The sequence below is a fragment of the Podarcis tiliguerta genome (assembly GCF_965153285.1).
Source record: "Podarcis tiliguerta genome assembly, chromosome: 1".
Taxonomy (NCBI): domain Eukaryota; kingdom Metazoa; phylum Chordata; class Lepidosauria; order Squamata; family Lacertidae; genus Podarcis; species Podarcis tiliguerta.
Window position 1 is genome coordinate 129567219 of NC_139534.1, and position 22320 is coordinate 129589538.

General features: G+C 47.5%; 1 protein-coding gene and 1 long non-coding RNA gene across 2 annotated transcripts in view; one reads left to right on the forward strand and one right to left on the reverse strand.

Annotated features, from left to right (window-relative positions):
- Nucleotides 1-5533, forward strand: part of GCH1 (GTP cyclohydrolase 1) — a 43370-nt gene extending 37837 nt beyond the window's left edge. Inside the window, exons 4-6 of the mRNA XM_083440028.1 lie at nucleotides 3759-3790; nucleotides 4250-4334; nucleotides 5255-5533. Of these exons, the coding sequence (XP_083296154.1) occupies nucleotides 3759-3790; nucleotides 4250-4334; nucleotides 5255-5381 (244 nt within the window). The 3' untranslated portion in view covers nucleotides 5382-5533. The remainder of the gene's footprint in view (nucleotides 1-3758; nucleotides 3791-4249; nucleotides 4335-5254) is intronic.
- Nucleotides 5534-8125: 2592 nt separating this feature from the next.
- Nucleotides 8126-9263, reverse strand: LOC310677691. Its single transcript, XR_014511367.1, has 2 exons — nucleotides 8819-9263; nucleotides 8126-8398 (listed from the first exon to the last, which is right to left on the reverse strand). It is a non-coding gene; the product is annotated as an uncharacterized lncRNA (long non-coding RNA).
- Between the last annotated feature and the right edge of the window lie 13057 nt (nucleotides 9264-22320).

Below are 22320 nucleotides of genomic sequence, written 5' to 3' on the forward strand. Positions count from 1 at the left end.
GCATTGGCTTTTTTAGCTGCCGCGTCACACTGTTGGCTCATGTTAAGTTTGTGGTCAACCAAGACTCCTAGATCCTTTTCACATGTACTGCTCTCAAGCCAGGTGTCACCCATCTTTCCTTGGAATGAAGGTCAATGGAGACTGAAGTGTCTTTAGGATATATGGTTTCATTTAAACATCTATGTAACCTAAGCATAGGGTGGAAAGGTACGTAGCATAACATGCCAAAGTATCTTGGAATCATAGAATATTTGAGTTGGAAGGGACCCAAAGGTCATCTAGTCCAACCCCCTGCAATGCAGGAATCTCATCTCAAGCATCCATGACAAATGGCCGTCCGATCTCTGTTTAAAAGTCTCCAAGGAAGGAGAGTCCACCACCTCTTGTGGAAGTCTGTTCCACTGCTGAACAGCTCTTACTGTTAGAAAGTATTTCTGAATCTTTAGTTGGAATCTTCTTTCTTGAAACTTGAAGCCACTGGTTCGAATCCTACCCTCCAGAACAGGAGAGAACATCTTGCCTCCCCATTAAGTTTCCAGGGGAGCCTCAAGGCACACTTTGGGTTCAGCACAAATCAAGACATGTCTCTGTTGCTCCAGCTTCCAGCATTAGCTGTAACCCTCCTTCCTCCCCATTTCTCCCCCCCCCCAGCTGTCCCCTTCTGCCTATTTTTCTTAATCTTTGCCAGATGAGGTGGGAAAAGTCTCACCCATTTGTCTCCATGGCAACAAAGCAACCTCTTTGGACATGTAAATGTAAGTCCCTAACTGGCCAGATAAGGCCATCGCCTTAACAATGGAACTGGTTGGGCCAATTCAGCAGCGTTCATAGAATTGTAGAGTTGGAAAGGGAACCAATGGTCATCTAGTCCAACCCCTTGCAATGCAAGAATCTCAGCTAAAGCATCCATGGCAGATGGCCTTCCCTCTAGCCTCACGGAAACAGGACCACAGGTGTGAACCTGGTTTTCACCCAGAAGGACCTCCCCCAAACCTGTAACAATGTACCATGAAGCCGGTATTCTTGCAGTCAGTAGCTATGGAGGTTTCCAAGACTGCAGCCTCCATTGACCTTGGAGTTTTGGGGGCTGATTTGGGGGAGACGGCAAATTTGAGAAGTCCATGCTTTCGTTTTGCTACTTCATTTGTAAGTGCTGCACCGGATTATCCAAAGCTGGCTTTCGCTTCCTTGCCACCTTGCTGGCAAGGAAGCCCAGATAATTTTGCACAAAACCCCCCACACCTTCTCTTTGTCCTATTTTATTTAAAGCCGCTTGCGGCTCCAAGTCAGGTTTGTCAACAGGAGAAGAATAATCTCTCCTAATAGGATTTCTCGGACTAATGTGTCGGGTTAGTATACTTGGGGGCGTGATCCTGGAACAGTAAATAAACACTTTAGTTTTTTCCCCTTTGCATTTTCATGCGGATTAAATTTTGGAGCTATAATTGGATCAATGCACAGTTTCCTAAACGCTTTGCCTGGCATTCTCATTGAAGGGCCTGGGACAGATTTTTCTGTGATCTCTCTGTACGTGTGCTGTTTCTCACCACTGAGCCACTAGACCCTGGTTGCACCCAGGAGGTACAAGAAGGATTCAGCCTGGAGCTGAAAGCAGCACCTTCTTCTTCCCCCTCCAAAACTGATTGGTCAGGTGGAACCCCCGTCTAAATACGCTGTTTTAAGAACTGGAAGCTAAAAGGTGTCTCTGGAGACACGTACGTCTGGATTGACAAGCAGGCTAGAAGAGATTGCTCCAGTACCGTATTTTTTGCTCTATAAGACTCACTTTTTCCCTCCTAAAAAGTAAGGGGAAATGTGTGTGCGTCTTATGGAGCGAATGCAGGCTGTGCAGCTATCCCAGAAGCCGGAACAGCAAGAGGGATTGCTGCTTTCGCTGCGCAGCGATCCCTCTTGCTGTTCTGGCTTCTGAGATTCAGAATATTTTTTTTCTTGTTTTCCTCCTCCAAAAACTAGGTGTGTCTTGTGGTCTGGTGCGTCTTATAGAGCGAAAAATACGGTGATTTTTTGACCTTGCCAGTTGGTATGCTCTACCTCAGCCCATCTCTGAGCTCCAGACACTTTGCAAATCCCTCCAAAGAACTCTTAACTTCTGGCTCCGCCTAAACTCAAATCCCCCCGGTTTACTATCCCTAGTACTTCAAGACTCCCATAAAAGTGCCTGGCTTAAAACCGTCTATCTAAAACTTCACTCTTGTGGCCTATCCTCACAACACCTACTCACTATGTGCCCTACTAAAGCAAACCTTCTAATTGGTCAACGTCTAAAAGATACCTAGCATCACAACAACCTGGCCACTATAAGGAAATTCTGCCCTTGGTATTGTTCATTTTCCACCTCTCCATTTTGATTCTCTGGCCCCATATCTGCACAAACTTATTATTCCAAAATACAGACCCGCTTTTACACTTGCGAGACTGGATGTTTTGCCATCTGCGGTACTTGAGGGTCGATTCCAAAAGATCCCGCCTGAGAAACGTCTTTGCTCCTGTGGAGATGGTAGCACCGAAACAGCGGCACACGTCCTCCTGTCTTGCACTCTCCACAAAGACTTGAGGATCGAGATCCAGAGGAGGGCAACCAAAATGGTCAAAGGCCTGGAAACGATGCCTTATGAGGAACGGCTAAGGGAGCTGCGCATGTTTAGCCTGGAGAAGAGGAGGTTAAGGGGTGATATGATAGCCATGTTCAAATATATAAAAGGATGTCACCTAGAGGAGGGAGAAAGGTTGTTTTCTGCTGCTCCAGAGAAGCGGATACGGAGCAATGGATCCAAACTACAAGAAAGAAGATTCCACCTCAACATTAGGAAGAACTTCCTGACAGTAAGAAGTTCTGTTCGACAGTGGAATTTGCTGCCAAGAAGTGTGGTGGAGTCTCCTTCTTTGGAGGTCTTTAAGCAGAGGCTTGACAACCATATGTCAGGAGTGCTCTGATGGTGTTTCCTGCTTGGCAGGGGGTTGGACTCGATGATCCTTGTGGTCTCTTCCAACTCTATGATTCTATGATTCTATTCTATGATCATCACCCCACTCGTACTAACCATCCCAGGGCGCTCAACCACAGCCACAATGTCCTTTCTTCTATCAGATCAAAATGAGCAGATAACAGCAAAGGCTGCTAGGTTCATAGCAGGGGCAATCAGAATAAGGGCCACTGACTGACGGCTGATTCAGGACTTTAAATTGTGTTGTTATATCAAACTTCCTTTTCTGCATATACAATGTTTTACTGTTGCTATGGCCATTGGCTAAGGCGAATAAAGTTTTGGCAAATCTCTTTGCGTGATCCGGGTTGGTGGGTCTGTCTCTACCCAACCCAATCTAAGAATGTTTGAAGTCCTGCCCATTTTCATGGGAGCGACCAAAAGTGTGCCCATAATTCTCCTATTAAACTTAAGGTGCCTTGAAAGAGATTAGCATGGGAGGGTGCGTCCCGATCCTGGGAATTTACCTGGTCTGATCTACCTTGCTTTCTTGGGATGGTTTACAGGTGGGACCATAACATGAAATTTGTGTGGTTTGTGATGTGGGGGGAATACCAAAAAATGGGGATAAAGTGTGTTTTGGGGAGGGAGTCCCGTTTGTTTTTATTGCTTATCAATTAATTTACATTCTGCCAATGCCCAAAGCTTGCTTTTTTGTGTTCCTAAGTTTGACCTCTGCTTTCAAATCTACAGTTTGTAAGTGCCGTTCTGATAGAACGCTGCCTTCTCTTTTTCTCCCCCTTTTAAATAAAGGATTGTTGAAATCTACAGCAGAAGATTACAAGGTGAGTAATCCTTTGTGCTCTACCTAATGATATCTCTCTCTATAATAAAAATGGAACAGTGTCATCGCACAGCCCTGCCATTGGAGGATTGGTAATGCCTCATCGCTACCCTGGAATTGCATGAAGTCAGGGTGGGGTAAGGGAGCAAACCAGTGCCGGATTTACATATAAGCTAAACAAGCTCTAGCTTAGGGCCCCACTCTCTTGGGCCCCCCCCAAAAAAAAATTAAAGGAAAAAACCTGGATGTACATTTCCAAAATATAGGATAAAAAACAAATAAAAAGAAACCTACATACAGCAACAGTGTTTTATGTTGTGTAGGATCCTATGATGTAAGTCATGGGCCCCGCCTGCTCGCCTGCTCCCTAAAATATCACTATTGCAGAGACGTCCCGTAAGATTTACAGATCTCTCCCCCCCCCCCCCCCCCGCCACCCTGTTTTCTTTCCTTGTTGCAGTTCAGGAGCGCCTTACGAAACAGATTGCCATCGCCATCACGGAAGCCTTGCAGCCTGCGGGTGTCGGAGTGGTGGTTGAAGCGACGTAAGCATGCGCAGAGTTCTGCTGAGTTACCCAAGAGGGGAGAGGGCTCCCTCTCTCTCCCGGACGGCCGGGGGTTAAATGTTGTGGGTGGGAGGGGCATCGCTCAGTGGTTTAGCATCTGATTTGCATGCAGAAGGTTCCGGGTTCAATCCCAAAAACATCCCCCGAGAGACTCCTCACTGAAACACTCACCCGCTCCGAGAGCTGCTGTCAGTCAGTGCAGACAGTACTGAGGTAGAAGGACCAGTGGCCCAACTCAGAATAAGGCAGATTTTTGTGTTTCTAAGGAAGTCAGATTATCCTCCACCAGAGCCAGGGCCTTTTCAGTGATGGCTCCGACCTGGTGGAATGCTCTGTCCCAGGAGACCAGGGCCCTGCAGGATTTAACTTCCTTCCGCAGGCCCTGTAAGACAGAGCTATTCCGCCTGGCTTTCAATTTGAACTTAGCCTGATCTTTTATTCTCCTTCCTTTCCTCCCTCTCCCCTTTTTATGAAGGGGAGCCGCCCGCAGTAGAAGAGCCCACCGCGGCACTGTGACCGATGGGCGGGCTCTTCCCCGGACTCAAATCTCAGGCCCCAGACTCTCGGCCTGGCACCCCTGAGAGCCCAGCGCCCGGGTGCCCTGCACCCCTATGACCTATGTGCAAGACGGCCCTGACAGGGGTTTCCCCACAGGCAGATATCTGGTTGGCCGCTGTGAGAACAGGCCTGATCCTGCAAGCTCTTTTCATGCTCTTAGCTCTGAAACATTTAATTAGGTGTTTTTTTTTGCTGGGGATGTGACTGTCTCCAAGGTCTTCCAGCGAGCTTCATGGCCATACGAGAATTTGAACCCTGCTCCCCCGGGTCCTAGTCCGGCACTCTAACCATTTCGCCACGCTTGCCTGATGGCATCTCCTCTTTCTTCCTTTTCCCCGCAGGCACATGTGCATGGTGATGCGAGGGGTTCAGAAAATGAACAGCAAGACCGTAACCAGCACGATGCTCGGAGTATTCCGGGAAGACCCAAAGACCCGGGAAGAGTTTTTGACGCTCATCCGCAGCTAAAACTGTGCCATCTTCCTCCGGACTGTCTTGCTTGCTGTTGGTTATTTTGCTGCTTTCTTCCCTCCTCTCTCTCTCTCTCTCTCTCTCTCTCTCTCTCTCTCTTTCTCTTTCTGTAAAGTAATTGTCCATTTAAATTCCCTTGTTTTCACTTTTTATTGGTTCTGTAAAATGTTCTTTACGGCAAGTCCATTGTGACCCTTCATTCGCTCAAGGCAGGTTCCAAATACCGTATTTTCCGCTCTATAAGACGCACCAGAACACAAGACGCACCTAGTTTTTGGAGGAGGAAAACAAGAAAAAAAATATTCTGAATCCCAGAAGCCAGAACAGCAAGAGGGATTGCTGCGCAGTGAAAGCAGCAATCTCTCTTGCTGTTGTGGCTTCTGGGATAGCTGCGTGTAGGAGTGCAAATGGCCAGAGATGCAGAGGTGTAGATTGATCAAGAATCATATCAAAATAGTTTAAGCCCAGTCAACGCAATGGTTTCATTGCTGACACAGATGGCTTACTCTATATTTGTTATAATTCCTCATAGCAATCCCACCTGATCACTGCGCAGCCTGCACTCACTCCATAAGACGCACACACATTTCCCCTTACTTTTTAGGAGGGGAAAAGTGAGTCTTATAGAGCAAAAAATACGGTAACTGTCCATTTCAATTCCCTTGTTTTCACTTATTATTGGTTCTCTAAAAGGTTCTTTACGGCAAGTCCATTGTGACCCTTCATTTGCTCCATGCAAGCTGACCTCCATCTGGGAGGTTCCAAATAGTTTTGAAAAATGTTTTTTTTTTTGGCCGATGTCCTCTCACAACGCTGTCCGTTGATTTTGGTGGCTGGTTCAAGTGGGATTTTACAAAATTTATTCTGCTTCTTAAGAACGTTCAAAGCGCTTTTAAGGAAATGCTCCTTCAGAAGGAGGGAAAGCGAAACCCCTTCTTTCCAAATAACTCACAAAATGCATCCTTCCTTCAAGGGGTGGAGCAGAGGCAGGGAACCCAGGGGCCACAATCCTTCACAGGCCAACCGCCCAAGGGGCCGCACGCCAGCTGTGATCCCTGCATTGCCGGGGGTTGGACTAGATGACCCCTGGGGCCCCTTGCAATAATTCTGCGATCCTATGAAGGCCTTCTCCCCAGACTGAGAACTCCTCCCTGGTTTCCAACACATGGCCAGCCACTCTCCTTTCATGGGAACGTTTTTCCCTGCACGTCAAAGAGTCCTGTCCCCTTCCTCTTAGCTAACCAAAATGCCACCATCGTCAGAAGTGGCTTGCTGCAGTCTACACGGAAAATTTATGGAAGGGATGTTTTGTAAACCCTCTTTTAATTAAGGAAAGATGGTGCAGTAACTGGAAGCAAGTGTTGAGCAGACTCTAAGCCTCCCCCTCCCTAAGCCTGTCTGATCCACTTATTCAAAACATAGGGAAATCTATCATTTGCCAGAGCTTGGATCGGTAGGGCAGTAAACCGGGGACCCCTGGACCTCTAGAAGTCATTGGGCTCCAACTCCCACCCATCCCAGCCAGCTTGGCCAATGGTCCCAGGGATGAAAGCTGTCAGGAAAGGACAATAACCAGGAGCAATTCCCATCCATTTGCGTGTTGAGGTCCCCAAGCCACCCCCTCAAATAACTCACACGTAATTTTTGTTTGGGTTTTTGGCCACAACTTTATTAAAATACAAATTTTATGAGTGGTTCCTTAGGCATTGGTTAAGACTATCTGTCCCCCTGGCCTGGGGACAGAACTGACATCCGAACTCCATGGGATGCCAGTGAAGGGAAAACAATATTGGGGAGCAATGGAGCTGAGTCACAGGCCCTCAGCGCTCACCCGCATGCTTCCCAGGGCTTGCCGGCCCTAGCCCCTCTCCAGGGATTCGGACGAAATCGTGGCAAGCCCCTGGATTCCTTTAATAGAATTCCCTTCCGCAGCAACCATGGAGGGGCAGGCCCAGCCAATCCTTACCCCTCCTCCAACCAATTGATAACCAATGCCTAACCGCCAAGCTTACAAGTTGTGACAATTTGCTACGCAGGAGGCAAAAAGCAAATGGCACAGCCAATCAGCCAGATGGACAAAATTCCTACCAGGCCCCTGCCCCAAGAGCAGACGACCCCATGACAGGCATAGCAACGTCAAGTAAAACCTTCCAAACGCAGGGTGGGTGGGCGGGTGATTCGGCTCATGCAGCGAAAGAGAAAGCCTCAAGCTGCGTGCTCTGAATTTAAACAGTTCGGTCCCTCCCACCAAATTTGCAACAAGTAAATTCCCCCAGCAACACAGCCATCCAATTAAATGCCAGGGTAATATTTATCAGCCTACCTGGCAACAGAGGGGTGACTCAGCGGACCCCACCGCAGCACGTGCTCTCACGCTTTGGGACTAAACTGAAAAAGCAAGTGAGGCGGAAGTTAAGTATGGAACTCATTGCCACAAGAGACAGTGTTTGAAAAAGGATCAGACAAATTTGTGGAGGAGAGGGCTGTGGGTGGATGCACGCCATGGTGGATTTTTTTTGCCCATGACTGTTGGAGGAGAGAGCAGAAAGCCCATCTAGATTTTCCACAGACGCTCCCTTTCTAGGAAGTGTGTGAAGCCAAAATGGCAACCTGGCCTTTTCTAACCTGTTGTTGGCCTTGGAAATCCCCTCAGCGCCAGCCAGTACGCCCAGTGGTCAGGGCGGATGGGCGTTGGTGGGCCAACAACATCTGAGATAAGGTTGCCAGATTTCCCCCCCCCCCAATGAATCTGGGGACGCTTTTCAACTTCAATGGATTCTGTCTGGGGACTGATTTGTAAATCCAGGGACTGTTCCCGGGAAACAGGGACGTCTGGTAACCTTAATCTAGGAAGCCCTGGGATGAGGAAACTGGTGACCCTCAGCCTTGTGCAACGAGGGGGGAGGCAGAACCATAGCACCCTCACTTTCCCCTTAGGGACAGAGCCGGCGTCATCCCTGTCCAAACTCTGCTTTTTTGTTTCGCCACAGAGTCCTTCCAATATACAGTGGTGCCTCGCAAGACGAAAAGAATCCGTTCCACGAGTCTCTTCGTCTTGCGGTTTTTTTCGTCTTGTGAAGCAAGCCCATTAGCGGATTAGCGCTATTAGCGCTATTAGCGGTTTAGCGGCTATTAAAGGTTTAAGGGATTAGCGGATTAGTTGCTAAAAGGCTATTAGCGGCTTAGATCAGCTGATAAGCGGCTTAGATCAGCTGTTAAGCGGCTTAGCGATCAGCTGTTAAGCGGCTTAGGGGCTTGGGAAAAAGGGGGGGAGGGGAAAAAAACCCAGGAATCGCAAGACATTTTCGTCTTGCGAAGCAAGCCCATAGCAAATTCGTTTTGCAAAGCACCTCCAAAACGGAAAACCCTTTCGTCTAGCGGGTTTTCCGTCTTGCGAAGCATTCGTCTTGCGGGGCACCACTGTACCTCTTAACTGGACTTTTTGAAACTTCTCTGCTGTCTCCATAAAGGAGAACTGGTATAAGGGAGTGATTTATTCCCCCCGTACCACAAGCAAAAGGAAGTTCCAACAACTCGCACCCTTTGTGGCCTTAGAATCTGTTGAACTTACAGCCTAGCAAATTTGTTATTTATGGGAAGCTTTGCTCCCCTTGGCCTCATCCAGATGTTCGGGACTACAGTCTGGGGCGGATGGGAGTCGTAGTCCCCAAACAGCTGGATGATGGCAGGGCGAAGAGGAAGGCTTGCTTTATGCCTCTTCTTTTGTGGGGGAAAAGTGACCCTCAGCCAACATTTTCCGTGCCCAGTCTGTACATAAATAAACGTAAGCCCTGCACAGTCCGTCGTTGTGTTTCCCCCTTCTGTCAAGCTCTGTTCTATTTAAAAATATTAAAAGATAAATACAGCCTTGGTCATTTTGGGGAGACTCTCTGCTGTGTGATTTGTGAGTCCAGCACTGGCATCCTGCAACTTCGCAGATTGCAACCCAGGGTTTAAACTGCTTGAGCATCGCATGCATACCTGCGATCTGTACCTGTGCTTTTGGGAGACATGGGCCAGGGTGCTGCCGCTACCATGTGTATCTGTGGCAGAGCTTTCCAAACTGTGTGTTGCGGCATGTTAGTGTGTGTGTGTGTTTTATAAAAGATATTTATTAAAATTTCAACATAGTACAAAAATAAGAAAAAGAATAAAAAGAAAAAGAAAATACAAAGTAAAAACAGTTAAAAACAGATCAGTCTTTCCATATCTTATCTTTCATTTGCTTGTTTCCCTGACCTCCTCACACCTCCCTTTCTTGTATTCCAGTTCAATTAGTTAATTCAGCAAATCCTTTCCCTCTTTGATTTTATCTTAATCTTTTATCTTAATATATTATAGCTTTAGATTATCACCTGTTAACAATCCATTTTTACATATTCCTTTATAACATTGCTGCTAAAAACCACTTAACTTCAATCCAACATCATTCTAACATTCATTAATTTTGCAATTATTTCTGTAGATAGTCTTTAAATTTCTTCCAATCTTCTTCCACCGACTCTTCTCCCTGGTCTCGGATTCTGCCAGTCATTTCCGCCAATTCCATATAGTCCATCACCTTCATCTGCCATTCTTCCGTGTTAGTGTGTTGGTTGCAGAGTGTCGGTGTGTCATGCGAATGCTCCCGGGGGCTGGAAAAGTGGTCGGTTTAACCTCTGATTTGCTAGTGAAACTGAATGACTGTGTTGTGAAATGATGCAAGCGGGTCTGAAAAATGTGTCACCAGCACGAAAAGTCAGGAAAGCTCTGGTCTTTGGGGTAGAAAGTCGTGCAGCGGCCTCCAGGTGTGAGGTGAAGAGGGTGCGCTTTCTCAATACGAACTTGGAGAAGGTTCACGAAAGGGGATGGAGCTACTCAAAGGTTGTAGCATTTGGATATTTTCACAGAAAAGGCCTGGAAGAGGCGGCATGTGAGGAGGCGACAGAACTGCCAGGCAAAGTGGCTAGAGAAAAGCTTTTCTCCTGATAACATTAGACCTGGAGGGCAGCCCAGGAAGCTGAATGTTGGAAGTTTCAGGACAGATATAATAATAATAATAATAATAATAATAATAATAATAATAATAATAATAATAATAATAATATATTTATTTATACCCCACCCATCTGACTGGGCTCCCCCAGTCACTCTGGGCGGCTTCCGACAAAATATTAAAATCCAATAGTCCTTCAGGTATTAAAAGCTTCCCTAAACAGGGCTGCCTTCAGATGTCCTCTAAAAGTCTGGTAGTTGTTTATTTCATTGACATCTGATGGAAGGGCGTTCCACAGGGCAGGTGCCACCACCGAGAAGACCCTCTGCCTGGTTCCCTGTAACTGCTTCTTGCAGGGAGGGAACCGCCAGAAGGCCCTCGGAGCTGGACCTCAGTGTCTGGGCAGAACGATGGGGGTGGAGACGCTCCTTCAGATATACAGGACCGAGGCTGTTTAGGGCTTTAAAGGTCAGCACCAACACTTTGAATTGTGTTGGGAAACGTACTGGGAGCCAATGTAGGTCTTTCAAGACCAGTGCTATGTGGTCTCAGTGGCCGCTCCCAGTCACCAGTGTAGCTTGTTCACACCGTACATGGTTGAACTATGGAACTCCCTGCCACAGGAAGCGGTGACAGCCACTCAATCAGTTGGCTTAAAAGAGGGTTAGACAAATTCAGGGAGGAAAGGGCTATTGATGGCTACTAGCCTGGATGGCCGTGCTCTTTCTCCACAGCTGGAGGCAGCGATGCTCCTGGATAAAAGTTTCTGGAAACCACAGAAGGGGAGAATCTTGTGCTTGGATCCTGATTGCAGGTTTCCCAAAGTCATCTTGGTGGCCTCTGAGATGTTGGAGGGCAACCAAAATGGTCAACGGCCTGGAAACGATGCCTTATGAGGAACGGCTAAGGGAGCTGGGCATGTTTAGCCTGGAGAAGAGGAGGTTAATGGGTGATATGATAGCCATGTTCAAATATATAAAAGGATGTCACATAGAGGAGGGAGAAAGGTTGTTTTCTGCTGCTCCAGAGAAGCGGACACGGAGCAATGGATCCAAACCACAAGAAAGAAGAATCCACCTAAACATTAGGAAGAACTTCCTGACAGTAAGAGCTGTTCGACAGTGGAATTTGCTGCCAAGGAGTGTGGTGGAGTCTCCTTCTTTGGAGGTCTTTAAGCAGAGGCTTGACAACCATATGTCAGGAGTGCTCTGATGGTGTTTCCTGCTTGGCAGGGGGTTGGACTCGATGGCCCTTGTGGTCTCTTCCAACTCTATGATTCTATGATTCTATGATGTTGTAAACAAAATCTGCCCTTCTTCCCTTATGGGGTATCCAAGAGCCCATATAGAGTCCTTACGTAGGTTCCCTATTGGTAGGAGAAAATGACAGAGGCCAACCAGGGAATATTGAGAAGTAAAGCAGCTAGTAAGCCTGATCTTTATTAAACTGTTGAAACAGGGTGCTCCCCTCACCCACAGGAAAGGAGGAGGAACCCAGAACAGGCCTTATAGACAAGGCCTTATATAGACATTTTAAATTCCCTGCCCTGGAGCTCAAGACCACCCCTCCATACATCATACATACAGCACAGAAGGGGTGAAACCCAAGACCACCACCCACATACCTTCATCACAGAAAGGGTGGTCTACAGGAAATCTGAATCCTTTGTTTACCTGTTTAATGGTCAATTGATTGAATTGCCTGGGGAGCCTGGCCAGTCTTTTGTAATGATAAATACTTGTTGTTTAGTTGTGTCCGACTCTTCGTGACCCCCTGGACCAGAGCACACCAGGCACTCCTGTCTTCCACTGCCTCCCGCAGTTTGGTCAAACTCATGCTGGTAGCTTCAAGAACACTATCCAACCATCTCGTCCTCTGTCGTCCCCTTCTCCTTGTGCCCTCCATCTTTCCCAACATCAGGGTCTTTTCCAGGGAGTATTCTCTTTTCATGAGGTGGTCAAAGTATTGGAGCCTCAGCTTCAGGATCTGTCCTTCCAGTGAGCACTGAGGGCTGATTTCCTTCAGAATGGATAGGTTGGATCTTCTTGCAGTCCATGGGACTCTCAAGAGTCTCCTCCAGCACCAGATAAATACTTAATAATGATAAATACTTAGTTCCTGAGTCAGGTCACAGGCTCACCCTATTCAAACGCAGACATACCCTTAAGACAAGATTTGTGAAGGAAAAGACAATGGGAGGCTTTTCCATTTTCCTTTGACCTTGCAAAGAAAACATTTGCTCAGTCTGGGAATCAAAATGGTTTCAGGTCGGTCTTCCTGTGTTGATCTATGTACGTGCTTGGTACATTTAACATATATCTAAGACCTCAAAATTCCTATCACAGAGAACAGGATGCTGGACGAGATGGGCGACTGGCCTGATCCTGTAAGCTCTTATGTTCTTAAGGGACAGACTTGATGCATAGGCCAGGATATGACCTGATGTTTATCCCCAGCTTTTTGCCTTTTGTAGGAGAGCCCGCTGCCATTTCTGAAGACTTCTTAATATCTATTTCTTGAGTGCATGTAAACCAACCCCAGAAAGGATTTTCTCCTCACCCCCAACACTATGCCTGCACTTCTTCCAGTTCATTGGGTTATTTTCTCTCTGTTTGAATCTTTTCCCAAAACCAGATCGCCATCTTTTTAATTTCATTTGAAGCAGAGAGGCACCCCCCGAGGCAGGGAATGGTTCGTTTTGTTCATCCAGGAAGAACGGACACAACTGCTTCAGAAAGCCGCAAAGTAACAGAGGTTTAAAAACATAAAAAGCAGTGTCAACATTAGGTTACTCAAACACCGCTGTTCGGCCTAGCCGAGGCATCTAATACTCTTGAGATTACCCTCTACCTCCTTGCTTTTGTTCTTTGTTCAGATTTCTTGAATCCACAAATGCTGACCTTTAATTCCCCGAAGAGCCTGGATTTTGTAGCAGGTGTTTCTCGTGAGCGAAGGAAAAGCAAAACTTTACACTCCCACCCCCTGACACACACACATGCATCTTGCCTTTCAGTCCACAATTTGCCCATATTTACTGTGGGTGGCGCTGTGGGTTAACCACTGAGCCTAGGACTTGCCGATCAGAAGGTCGGCGGTTCGAATCCCCGTGACGGGGTGAGCTCCCGTTGCTCGGTCCCTGCTCCTGCCAACCTAGCAGTTCGAAAGCACACCTGTGCAAGTAGATAAATAGGTACCGCTCCGGTGGGAAGGTAAACGGCGTTTCCATGTGCTGCTCTGGTTCGCCAGAAGGGGCTTAGTCATGCTGGCCACATGACCCGGAAGCTGTACGCCGGCTCCCTCAGCCAATAAAGCGAGATGAGCGCTGCAACCCCAGAGTCGGTCACGACTGGACCTAATGGTCAGGGGTCCCTTTACCTTTACCTTCACACCAACCCTGCAAGGAAGGCTAGGAGGAGGGACATTTGGTGCTCCAGATGTGGAGAGACTCTGGTCCCCCAATGTCATAGAATCAAGGAGTTGGAAGGGACCCCGAAACCTCTGCATTGCCAGAATCTCAGCTAAAGCACCCACGACAGCAGTCCCAGGGAAGATGGGAGCTGTACTCCAACACCATCTACAGGTTTCCCCGTCCCTTGGATACGATGGAAGAGCGATGGACCCAATTTTACTTACTGGCTGGGCTCTGACCCCAGGTGTCTCTTTCATCCAAACTTAGCATGTCAAAGGGTTTATGGATCATTTCAGGCACAGCCCAAGGCCATTCAGCAAATGGAGGACTATCCAATGCATCTGAATGCTGGGAGATTGCAGGACTGAAGAAAAGAAGTACAGTGGGTTAAGAACTTAATTTGTTCTGGAGGTCCGTTCTTAATCTGAGACCGCTCTTAACCTGAAGTACCACTTTAGCTATTGGGGCCAGCCTCTGCCGCCGCGCGATTTCTGTTCTCATCCTAAAGCAAAGTTCTTAACCCAAGGTACTATTTCTGGGTTAGTGGAGTCTGTAACCTGAAGCGTCTGTAACCTGAGGTAGTGATGCCCTTCAGTTTAAAAGAGGACCAGAAAAATTAATGGTGGACAGGGATGCTGAAGGCTGCCAGCTATGACTGCTATACTCTGCCGCCACAATTAGAAGCAGTAGGGCTTCTGAATCCCAGTCGCTGGAAACCACAGACAGCGAGAGATGCTCTTGTGTTCGAATCCTGATTGTGGGTTTTCCCCATAGGCATCTGGTCAGCCACTGAGAGAACAGGATGCTGGACTCAGTGGCGTAGCTAGGTGTTCTGGCACCCGAAGTGGCAGACATGCTGTGCACCTGGGGGGACAGCTGCACAGTCCTCCCCAGGGGCCGATCTCGGCGCAGGGGGGTGGGCACTGAATGTCACCCTCCTTCAGGATGACACCCGCACCCCGCTTCCCGCACCCCCCTTCTTACCAGGCAGAGGGCCTTCTCGGTAGTGGCCACCGCCCTGTGGAACACCCTCCCACCAGATGTCAAAGAGAAGAACAACTACCAGATTTTTAGAAGACATCTGAAGGCAGCCCTGTTTAGGGAAGCTTTTAATGTTTGGTGCATTACAGTATTTTAATGTTTTTTTGGAAGCCGCCCAGAGTGGCTGGGGAAACCCAGCCAGATGGACGGGGTATAAATAATAAATTCTATTCTATTCTATTCCTTTAAAAAAAAAAAAAAAATTATTAACAGGCCAATCACATCACATTAATTCCAAATCACAATAATTCCAAATTACACAGCCAAATTTAAATTTTTTTTGTTGGGGGTACCCATGCTTTGAGCTCCGAAAGGGATCCGATCATCTCTCTTACTGCTGCTTTAATTACACAGTTCTGTCAAAATAATATTCACAGTTCTGTTCAATCTTCTCTTTGTTGTTTTCCTCATCTTCTTGTTGCTATCGTATATTCTTTTCTTTGTGATCTCTGATAATTTCCACAAGCGGGTTGAAGACAAACATTGTTATATCCTGTGTAGATTTTACACTCATCCAAAAGCCATAAAAGTAGACAGACGTCATTTCAACACCTCCATACAAAACATTCTGACCGTCTGTCCTGATCTCCCCAGGCCCGCTGCTCCCTCATAAATTTTCTCAGGGGGCCCTGCTATGCCAAACCCACACTCCAACATAGTAACAGCCATAGTCCTCCTCCCCCTGAATTCCTGCGGGCGGGCCTGCCATGATAAATCTCTTTTTATGACTGCGTCACAAAGGACTTACTTTCGTTTCCCGATGCTCCCATAAGTCCTGGCATAGTAATTAATTTCCACACAGTTCTTATTCCTCCTGCTTGTGATCAGTAATTGCAAGGATTCTTTTTTTTGGGGGGGGGCATTATTGGGTACTCACATAAGACAAAAAAAGAAAAGTTTTTCTCCCCCCTCCTTTTCAGTCTCGCTCTGACATACCGATCCTTTGATGAATCTTCTTCTTGATTTATTCTTCTTCTTGATTTATTGTTAAGTCCAGCCCGTCGCTCCACTTCACAGAGATCCCTTTAGTTAGCAGTCTTTACTCCCGATCTTCGCTCGAAGTATGTTTGATTACTTCTGTCCTGAATGTTTATTTAGAGCTCCCGCAACTAGCTGCGCAGATCAGAGACAGCGTCCAGGAGAGCCGACCCACACAAGGGCTTTTGTGCCTAGTGCCCCCGCCCCCTTTCAAATCTAGGGGTGAATTATGGCCACAGCAGGCAAGGCAGTGTTCCCCATTCACTTGGGGTAACGAGGGAGGCTGCATACTCCCATAACAGCTTCTTAATTACCTCGTGTGAGCCGGAGAGATGGTATTGTCGGCCATCTTCCGATACGCCCCCTAGCGGCCCCCCTATTCTATTCTATTCCTACGCCACCGGCTGGACTAGATGAGCCATTGGCCTGATCCAGGATGCTCTTCTTATGATCTTATTGGCTATCACCCGTTAATCCTCAAAGCAACTCCACTGCAAGGAACGCAGTAATTTTTGCTCCACATATTACAGATTTGGGGAAGGGCAGGGGAATAGCAGTTTCCCAAAGGCCACCCAGTGAGTAAATGGCTGAAGCAAGATTTAAACTCTAGCCCTGAAGCTCAGTCATCACGGCATCACTGACACCAGCCAGGAATCAAGCCAGTGTACATTATTTAGTGATTTATTGGCTGCTGGGAGACGTGCAGGAAATGACATGTTTTCAGTGCTGTTATTAGCATCAGACATGAGAGACCGTTCCTCTGGCGGCCTCTTACACCTGGGGTAGCTATGCCAGTGGCCTCATCAGGGCAGGACTTTAAGGCAGAAGGGCCCTACCTTGGAGGGTAGGACTCGAACCCATGGCTTCAAGTCACAAGGAGATTCTGACTCAACATCAGGAAAAACCTTCTGACAGTAAAGAGCTGTTTGACAGTGGAACAGTCTCCCTCGGGAGCTGGCGGACTCTCCTTCCTTGGAGTCTTTTAAGCAGAGCTTGGATGGCCATCTGTCATGGATGCTTTAGCTGAGATTCCTGCATTGCAGGGGGTTGGAATGGATGACCCCAGGGGGTCCCGTTCCAGCTCTACAATTCTATGATTCTAAGTGTGTAGGAGGGCTCTCAAACCCAGCATGGCTGGTTTGTTTAACTTGCAGGATTTATGCTGGTTGTCGAATCCAGCTTTCCCGGGTGCTGAATCTGCAGAGCAGAAACGATTAAGAAAAACAAATTTTGGTCCAAAATAGAGCCTTCAAAGGACAGGTGTGTCTGTGTGTTTTCCTTTTTCGCTTCTCAAACCCTAGCGTTGCCCTGGTAGGTAAAGGTAAAAGGACCCCTGACCATTTAGGTCCAGTCGTGACCGACTCTGGGGTTGCGGCGCTCATCTCACTTTACTGGCCGAGGGAGTTGGCGTACAGCTTCCAGGTCATGTGGCCAGCATGACTAAGCCGCTCCTGGCGAACCAGAGCAGTGCATGGAAACGCCCTTTACCTTCCCGCTGGAGTGGTACCTGTTTATCTACTTGCACTTTGACGTGCTTTCCAACTGCTAGGTTGGCAGGAGCAGGGACCGAGCAACAGGAGCTCACCCCGTCACGGGGATTCGAACCACCGACCTTCTGATCAGCAAGTCCTAGGCTCTGTGGTTTAACCCACAGCGCCACCTGCATCCCACTAAGAAAAACAAATCTTTTCCAAAATAGAGCCTTCAAAGGACGGGTATGTGTGTGTGTTTTCCTTTTCCGCTTCTCAAACCCTAGCGCTGCCCTGGTACGAAGCAGTTAATTATTATCAGTAAAGCTATTGATGAGCTGTTGTTCTTTTGGACAATGATGTAACTCTGGAAAGATGTACTTTCGGCCGGCAGCACAGGAGGCAGAAAGAGGGTCAGTTTTTTGTCACTGGCTCTGTCATTTGTTGGGTGGGCTGGTTCAGCCCCTTGCTCTGCATATTTGCCACTGGGCTGCGCGTCCCCCCCCTTCCGTCCATTTGCCCTTTTGCGAAAGCTTTTGACGTTGTGAGGACATAGCGAGGAGCTATTTCAAAAGCTTTGTGCCCTTATTCAAACACTTTCTGCCCTCACCAGTTCAAAGTGCATGTAAGTTTCCACTGAGTACAAACCGAAAGGATGGCGCAGCCGTTAGCATGCAGTGGTTTGCTTGGGAAAATCTGGGTAACATCGTGCAATCAGCTTATTAAATTTATTAATCACATCTCACAAGAAATGGGTCCCAAAGCAATTTGTTTAGGCTGTTGCACAATTGTTTTCCTGGACATTTTGCCGACTCAGCGAAAATCAACCCGGAAGCTGTTTTGACAGCCCAATTCCCAGACGTATGGCAGTCCCTTGGTTAATGCGGCAGCTAGACTGGTGACTGGGAGCATCCGCCGGGACCACATAACACCAGTCCTGAGAGATCTGCATTGGCTCCCAGTATGTTTCCAAACACAATTCAAAGTGTTGGTGCTGACCTTTGAAGCCCTAAATGGCCTTGGTCCAGTATACCTGAAGGAGCGTTCCCCCCCCCCCCCATCATTCAGCTGAGGGCCTCCTGCCGGTTCCCTCCCTGTGAGAAGTGAGGTTACAGGGAACCAGGGCCTTCTTGGTAGTGGCGCCCGCCCTGTGGAACATCCTCCCTTCAGATGTCAAAGAGAAAAAGAACTACCAAACTTTTAGAAGACATCTGAAGGCAGCCCTGTTTAGGGAAGCTGTTAATGTTTAATAGACTATTGTATTTTAATATTTTGTTGGAAGCCACCCAGAGTGGCTGGGGAAACCCAGCCAGATGGGCGAGGTATAAATAATAAATTATTATTATATTATTATTTCAGTTCAACCCCCTACAATCAGATCTGAATGACCCATTTGCAACATAAAACCCCTAACCCTGGACGCCATGGGCATCCGATGAAGCTGGATGTTGGAAGATTCAGGACCGACAAAGGAAAGGACTTGCTCCCTTTGGAACTCCTTGCCACAGGGATCTGTGTTGGCCACCAACTTAGCTGGCTTTTTTTTTTTTTTAAAGGGTTAGACAAATTCATGGATGAGAAGGCTATCAACGTTTGCTTGCCACAATGGCTATAATCTCCCTCCACTGTTGGAGCCAGTAAATTAGGGTTACCAGACATCCCCAGTTCCCGGGGACAGTCCCTGGATTTGCAAATCTGTCCCCGGACAAGTTCCGTCCCTGGAACGTCCCCAGATTTGCAAATCTGTCCCCGGGAAACATGGCAGCGGCAGCCTCAGCAGCCCGGAGCCAGCCTGGTAGCACAGTTGGCTCTGGCTGGCTTCAGGGGCTGCTTGCTGCCGTGGCGCCCACCATTTTTCCTCTCCGGAAATCCCCATATGATGTGTCTTGTGCGCATAGGATGTGTCTTGTGCGATCTCCTGCCCCCTTCCCCCTTTGTTTTTGTTATGTACTGAAGTTCTCACCCTGGGCCTGCAGGGGGATACAGTAGATAGTTTTCACTCAGGTCCACTTATGCAAATCAGGAATTGAAAGTGACGTTCAGTGATTGGATAGTTACAGAAAGTGGTTACTGTTGCTCTGTAGTTGAGTTCTATATAAGCAGGCTGGCCGAACCCTTCAGCTCAGTTCTGTTCTGGGCCTGTGAATAAACAAGAGCTGTTTGAAGAATCGCTGTGTTGTCTGATATGTTCACACACAACTTAACAGTTTTCACTGATTGGGGGAGGTTCGGGAGTTGCGGGTGGGCGGGCGTTGCCCAGTTTTTAAAAAACTCTGCGCATTTATGTTTCACAGGGTGCGAAAGAAGGGCTTTGCACCTTTATACAATGTGCATGTGTGCTTGGGCCCAGGGTCTTTTGCCTCACCATCCCCACTACTGACTCCCTGTTGATACTCAGCTTCCCCCCCCCCCCCCAAAAAAAAGTGTCCCCGGATTCATTGAAAGAAATCTGGTAACCATATAGTAAATGCCTCTGAATACCAGTTGCTGGACATAGCAGGAGCAGCGAGTGCTGCAGTCCTTCGGCTGAGCTGTCATAAATGAGTCTGCATCGCCATCTGCAGGTGGAAGCACCATCGTCAGCAAAGGGAGGCGTTTTTTCTCCAGCGACAAAAACCCAAAAGTCTCCTGCGAGGCCACACCACCTTCTGACAACCCTCTGGGTTGTGGCTAATGATTTATTATTATATGCATTCTGAACCAGGCCATTAGTGGGCACGGTTCTCTACAAAGGAGGAGATCAGGTCCCTGCCCTGAGGAGGTTGGCACAAATCCTGCACTCCTGAAGCGATGAGAATACAGGCCTGGCTTTCTCTCCAAATGTGACCGCAGCTATAAAAGCACAGTCTCTCTAAGAGCATCAGACAATAGGGCCTCCTGTCTTGCCTCAACGGATATGGGGAAAGCGAGGCAGTCTCGGGGGGCAGCTATCGTTTGCAATATTCGTTATCGTGATGAAGGGTGCTTGTTCCGTTCCCGCCTCCCTCCCACCCACAGTGTGCATCAAGGCTCCCTTTTTGTTGCAGACATGCTTGCCCGGCCTCGAAGGCTGATAAGGCCTGCGATAAGGATCCTGCTTCCGGGAGAGACAGAGGAGATTTTAATAAAGATTTCGCTCGGTCCGGGAGAAGCTCGGCTATTGTGTGTCATGTTGAGCTGTGATTTGATGGCGGGCGGGGGGAACGGGTTGCAGCTGGCCACGAATAAGGCCCCAAAGGGAAGGGGAGAGCAGGGCCGGCTCTACTGTTAGGCAGAGGGAGATGCCCAGCTCAGGCGGCTGATGCAGTGGGTGGGTGGGCAGGTGCCACACCACCTGCCCAGCATCCTTTAGGATGGCTGGCCACGCTCAGGTGTGGTGGCGGAGCTGTTTGAACATGGGTGTGGAATTGAGATTCAGCTGCCCAGTCCTGCCAGCTTTCATACATGGAAGGGTGTGTGGGGAACCTGCCGAAAGAAAATCAGACATTATTTACGTATACTACCCCTTCATGGGGGATGCAGCTTGTGCTGTGGGTTAAACCACTGAGCCTAGGACCTGCTGATCAGAAGGTCGGCAGTTCAAATCTCCGTGACGGGGTGAGCTCCCGTTGCTCGGTCCCTGATCCTGCCAACCTAGCAGTTCGAAAGCACGTCAAAGGGTCCCTTTACCTTTACCCCTTCATGGATCACTGCCTTGCCGTGGCGAAGGGGCTTGAAGAACTCAGAGAAGCTATGAGCTATGCCGTGCAGGGCTACCCAAGATGGACAGCTCATAGTGGAGAGTTTTGATCAAACGTGATCCACCTGGAGGAGGAACCGGCAAGCCACTCCAGTATGCCTGCCAAGAATACTCCATGGACAAAGACAACAGGCATATAAAAGTTATGACGCTGGAAGATGAGCCCCTCAGGTCGGAAGGCATCCAACATGCTACTGGGGAAGAGCGGAGGACAAGTACAAGTAGATTCAGAGCTGATGAAGCGGCTGGGCCAAAGCCGAAAGGACGCTCAGTTGCGGATATGCATGGAAGCGAAAGGAAAGTCCAATGCTGTAAAGAAAAATATTGCATAGGAACCTGGAATGTAAGAACCATGAACCTTAGTAAGCTGGATGTGGTCAAAAATGAGATGGCAAGAATAAGGGGACGACAGAGGACAAGATGGTTGGACAGTGTTCTCAAAGCTACCAGCATAAGTTTGACCAAACTGTGGGAGGCAGTGGAAGACAGGCGTGCCTGGCGTGCTCTGGTTGGTCCATGGTGTCACGAAGAGTTGGACATGACTAAACGACTAAACAACAACAGCAGCAGCAGCAAGAATTTTAATAGCACAAAACTGGAAGACTGAAGAAATACCATCAAAAGAACAATGGCAAGAAAAGCTGATGAACTGTGCAGAGTTAGCAAAGTTAACGAATATACTGCGTGAAAAGGACAATTGTGACTTTGAAAAAGAATGGGAACCTTTCACAACTTATTTGCAGAAACAACAAACAAAAATGGACTCGTTGGCAGGATTTAAATAAACATTTACAAATTTATTTACAGAGAGCAAGAAATGTAACAGGTGATAACACAGTATTATGTACAAACAGCAGAATGTAACATTTGATGTAATAAACCAGAAATGGAAGTTGGGGGAAGTCAACAGGAAGGGGGGAAATTGGAAAATGAATGTTAAGTAATGATATTGGATATTTGTTATAAGAAAAGAAAATCAATATTTTTTTTAATATTTTTTTTTTTAGAAACAGAAGGGTGGGGGGAACCCAACCCATCTTGTCCTTTGCTTCAGGCGGCAACAAGACTTAGACCTGCCCTGGGAAAAAGTAGCCCTGTTATTTTTTAAAAAAAATAATATTTATTAAAAGTTTAAAAATTACAGAAAAAAGTGAGAAAAAGAGAAAAGAATAAACAATACAAATCAATACATTACAATTCATAAAAAGAAAACAAAAGACACAATACATCAAAACAAAAACAAAAACAATTAAAAACACATCCAATATTTATCATTATCTTTCATTAACTTGTTTCCTCGACCTCCTCACACCTCCCTTTTTTGTATTCTAGTTATTAATTATTTC